At 33.5% G+C, this 5,104-nt stretch overlaps 1 protein-coding gene across 1 annotated transcript; it reads right to left on the bottom strand.

Moving 5' to 3' along the window:
* Positions 1 to 1,367: 1,367 nt before the first annotated feature.
* On the bottom strand, positions 1,368 to 4,510 carry LOC114418269 (RNA-binding protein 24-B-like). The gene is made up of 6 exons (XM_028383532.1): positions 3,554 to 4,510; positions 3,275 to 3,407; positions 2,927 to 3,047; positions 2,788 to 2,824; positions 2,428 to 2,677; positions 1,368 to 2,313 (listed from the first exon to the last, which is right to left on the bottom strand). The coding sequence occupies exons 1-6, from the start codon at positions 3,758 to 3,760 to the stop codon at positions 2,171 to 2,173; spliced, it is 891 nt and encodes a 296-aa protein (XP_028239333.1). The 5' UTR covers positions 3,761 to 4,510; the 3' UTR covers positions 1,368 to 2,170.
* Between the last annotated feature and the right edge of the window lie 594 nt (positions 4,511 to 5,104).

The following is a 5,104-nucleotide window of genomic DNA, read 5'->3' as shown; positions in this document are numbered from 1 at the left end:
AAATTTAGTTTCATTCAATTTCATTTAAGATTCCTAATGTGGGTATTAAATAAATTTGTTTACATTGTCTACCAGATTTATTAATCTATTTAAATCCTAAATCTATTGGGAAATAAGTATATATTCCTAATTAAGAACTTTAATTTCTTAGGTGAAATTGAAAAGAAATCAACATTAAGACTGAAAATCCCTAATGATATGAATGGTCCACTGACTATTCATGATCTAAAGGATTATAGGATTAATGTCTCATGGCAGATCCGCGAAGCAAATCTCCTTTCACTATGTAGATTAAGAAAATTCTCCTAGAAATGATCAAGTCTTAAGAAGCAATAAATATAGAGAGAAAGAAATCAAATTTCAATAAAGAATAATCCAATTTATAGATTCATAAACTACATTGAAATTTCTGTCAAAAAAAAAAACTACATTGAAATTCATTTAGAAAGAGAATATAAAAAAAATAAAACAGAAAAAAGATAACAGAAGAATGTAAACTCCACGAATACTTAAAAGAAATATGAGCTTCCACCCTGTATTCTTCACATATTCACAAAAGCTCCAAGAAAATATCCAAGACATTTTTTTGTTAAATCCTTTTATATATGGGATACATGCTCAACATAGAGGAAAAAAACAAGGCTTGGCGCCTTCTTGTTTGAAAAAATTACAACTCTTGTGTGTTTTTTCGGTTGTTCTTTTGACCTTCGAATCTAGTTTATTTTATTGCCACTGTCATTTGGCCTTAAATGATGCATTTGATCACGTTTCCTTGATTTATTTGAACTTCAGTTTCTCTCTTTAATTATCTAAAATTAAATAGGTAGATAGAAAAAATAAGTAAAACTTCGAATTAAAATTTCTATTAAATCCTATAGAAAATTAAACTAAATTAATACTGAGTGACTGAAATCCATAAATATTAATATGGAAAATAGACAACCAAGGAGATTATCAATTAATCTACATAATCATTAAGAGCTTTGGTTAAGTTAGAATAAATTCGTACCCGTTGATCCATGCATGTGTTCGGTTGTTTATAATAAGAAAATTTGATTTGAAAATAAGTAAAAGATTCTACTTCCTCTGGTATTTTTTATAAGAAGTTTCAGTATTTTTTTTTACCTGACACTTGTTTCTTATAAAAAAAACCAGAGAAAGTAATTTTTTAATAAATAAAAGTAATATTAGTTGAGGACTAAAAAGCTTAAGACAAAAAAGCATTAAATTCAATAGAATCCTGTGGTGGCCTTCACCCAGAAAAGTGATAGATTGAAGCATCAATTCAGTCATCTAAAGGCAAATTTGGCAACATGGCACACTATATATTGCTGGAAGAAATTTCATCCATTAACTAAAATTCAAAATTGGTCAAGAAAAGTGATGCCAATCACCCCATCCTCATATTAATAATAGTATGCTTAAAAAAGCATTCGAAAGGTACCAACAACTATTGACACCACATATGATAGCTCCATTGGATTCCATATACGTTTGCAGTTGTTCAGAGAGTAAAAGACACTTAATTGATGCAAAAGAAGAATAATCTTTATCTATAACAAAAAGAATGTAACGTGACAGCGAAACATGAATGGTAAAAACATGATTATATGTGAAAAAGAGAGAGAAACAATAAACGTTATGTTTTACTTTTGGACTAATCCTATCTTTTGCAAAAACAAAAAAAAAATCAATCATGAATGACAATAGAAAAAATAAAATGCTTGCTAGCCTATTGAGCCATCCAAGCTCAATTTTGTCTTCCTATTTGACTGGCCAATGGAAAGTTCAAAAGATATAAAATGATCTTTTGAACCCCATCTGCTGAAATACTATAAACAAAGGACTATGTCATTGGATGCTCCCATCACCCAAGACATAATAATCTTTGGTTGAATTACTCTAAAAGGTAGAATCCAAAGCTCAAATAGTTAGATTCTACCCAATGCTGAATACATGAATGAGTATGATCTTCACCTACTTCTACAACCTACTTTAAAAAAATTAAATAATAATAAAGCCTAATTTCCTAAAACAAACATGTATGATGATGATGACTTTTTGAGTTTTGTCATGATGAAAAATGAGAATGGGGTTAAGGTCGGTTAGGGGCGCAAAGCTTTATCTAACAAATTCCTTATACTTTGAATTCAGCTTTTGATGTGGTTAATTAGCCTTGCAAGTTCTGTGACCTTGTAGATGTGGAAGTTTGTTCAGAAGCTGCTTGAGAGGCTTGTGAAGTAGTACCAACCACTGTTGCTGCCACACTTGCTGATGTTGTTGTAGTTGTAGTTGTGGTTGCAATTCCTGTTACTGAAAGTGTCACATTTTAGCCATCAATGCCACATTTATAACAGGATAGCTCAAGAGCAAAAACTAACAATGCCAACAAGAAATAGTAATAACTTCTTGCATTAGACTTATCACCTGCACTAGTAGTTGGCACTGTCACTGAAGAAGGATATGACAATATCCCAGTGCTGGAGCCATAATGCTGAGGCAAAAATGGAAACTGTGCCATTTGGGGGTACTGAACCCCAAAACCAGGAGCCTGAATACTCTGTGCATATTGACCATAAAAGGGGTAGATATTGTGGATCAACCCAACTTCCCCAGAAGCTCCAGAAGAAGGGTAGTAAGGTGAAAACTGCTGAACTCCATAGACATTATAATAACTCTGCAATAGTTTTACACACAAGAGAAAAATAGTTTATACAATAAGAATGAAGGAAAATAAATAATTAATGTAGTTGTTGCTTGTAAAGACTTTATTACATTAACACCTACCGTAGGATACAAGGTGTCTTGTGAATATCCAGAATATCTGTCAGTAGATAAAATGGACATCAGAGAAAAGGACAGAAAATGGGAAGGCAAAAAAAAATGACAGAAAAAGGACCATATCCTCATAACACTTTAATGTTACCTGTAAGCTGAATAAGGAAATGTGTATTGCCTAGGGGGTTGATGGAAAAATGTAGATGAAGAACCATGATAAGCAGGTGGTGATGCCACTAGTCCAGGTGGAGGCCTGAACCGTCCTGCACCTACAATGTGAGTTTGCATTTCAATTCCTTTTTTCTCTTACAACACAAAATCATTTTTGTTTTACTTTCACTAAATAACCAACCCTTAAAGGTGGTACCTTCTTGCCTAGGATGAGTTAAATCTATTAAGAATGAAATATAACTAAAAGAAACTCATCAAAATGGAAAAAGTATTGTAATAAAAAAGAAAAAACAAATTAGATAAAGGAGAATGTAAGGAATGAGACCATGCTGAAAAGTTGGTGGTCGGTTCTTGCTTGCACCAAGAGAAGCAAGGTTGCAGTTAGCCCTCCTACCATCAATAACTGGAGATGGATTCTGACATGCTCTCATGGCTGACTCAGGATCCTTAAATGTGACCTTGGAAAACAACAATTCACAGACTCATTCTTTAAGATAATGCAAGTACAACCATAAATGGAATAATGATAAACAAGCAAATAGTATAAACTATGCAAAGATGTGAGTTAGAAACACAAAATGATGAAGAAGGAAAATGGACTTACAAAGCCATAACCCTTGGATCTCCCAGTGTTCTTATCTGTGATGACAACAGCCTCTAAGATCTCTCCAAACTGCTCAAAATACCTCCTCATTGTGTCCCTCTGAGTCTCCCAAGCCAATCCTCCAACAAAGATTTTGGTGAAAGTTGTGTCATTATATTGGTCAGGGTTGTTACCACCCACCATCTGGGTTTGCCTTTGTTGAGACATTAAAGAAGTGGTACTCTATCAAATACTAGAACTTCCCAACAGAAGTAAGCAACCCCCAAAAATCCCAAATACAAAACAAAATAAAAATAAAAATAAAAAACAAAACACAAAATCCAAAGACAAATATGAGAGTGTGAGAGAGTGGGGGAAAAAGAAACGGTTAATAAAGGCTGGAAAAGAAGCTGTGTTTGCTCTTCTAAAAACCCATCAATGAAAACACTCGTGCACTCATGATTCTGTTCGTGCTACTCCTTCTTACTTTAAGGAATGGTTTTTGTTTTCTTTCTTCTTCTGTTTTTCTAAGGCTATAATTGCTACTTTTCTGCATGCACAACAGCAACAAACTCCTCAGATTCCACAACACTACTTGACAGAAAAAACACCATTTACTGTCGAAGGAGTGAAACGAAAAAAAAACTCTCTTACAAGAAAAAACATTTATATGCCAATGAAAACTTAGTTGCTTGCTTGTTGGGGTGTGGAGAAGAAGAGAGAGTATAATAATAATAATAAAAATAAGGAGACAAAAAAGCTGCTAGTGGGTGCCCACAACACAAGTAGGGTGCATAGGCTGTCTCCAATTAATGAAATGTCAAAAACCAAAAGACCAACCTTTCTCGTTGTAACCCACTTACTCTTCTTCTTCTACATCTATACCAAACACAAGAAAAAATAATAATATAATATGTTTGTGGTGAGGTGGATCGAGTCAAGCCATTTTGGTCTCTATTCGACCTCATCTCATCTTCATTCACAATCACAAATTGATTGGCTCCAACCTGTCCTCCAAATCCATGACATTGTTGTGCAGCATTCAACGGCCAATCTAATTAACCTTAGAATCTCAGAAATTAAATAGTACTACTAAATAAAAAAGATGCCACGAAAACAAAGTGAACAAACACACAAAAAACCTGAGATCAATCAATTAGTATTTTAGTACTAATTTGTCTTGCTTGATGGATGGTTAATTGAGTACTAGTAATTTCTCTGCTGCAAGTGTTGTCATCAATGTTCTTTTAGCTATAACTATTGGTTTCTGAAAATCACATTTGAAACATGAAACTAAACACGTTATTTGTCCAATTGATTTCTGATTTCTCTGATCAGATAGAGAAAAGGAACATGAATTATGTTCCTTAAGTTGGTCATGGTCCTCTCTTCTGAAATGCAAGGGAAAATTAGAACAATGAGACTATTTACAGCTATCATGTTGTAATATAAAGTAATAAAATAGTGTCCATAAAGAGGGAGAGACTGTGGAGTCTAAAGGGGTAAAGGCTACACAAAGAACTCCATTATTAACTGAGTTTGATCAACGGAAAGAAAAAGGAGAGGGAGAGA

The sequence above is a fragment of the Glycine soja genome, chromosome 7 (genome assembly GCF_004193775.1).
Source record: "Glycine soja cultivar W05 chromosome 7, ASM419377v2, whole genome shotgun sequence".
Taxonomy (NCBI): domain Eukaryota; kingdom Viridiplantae; phylum Streptophyta; class Magnoliopsida; order Fabales; family Fabaceae; genus Glycine; species Glycine soja.
This window is presented reverse-complemented; position numbering and strand designations above follow the sequence as displayed.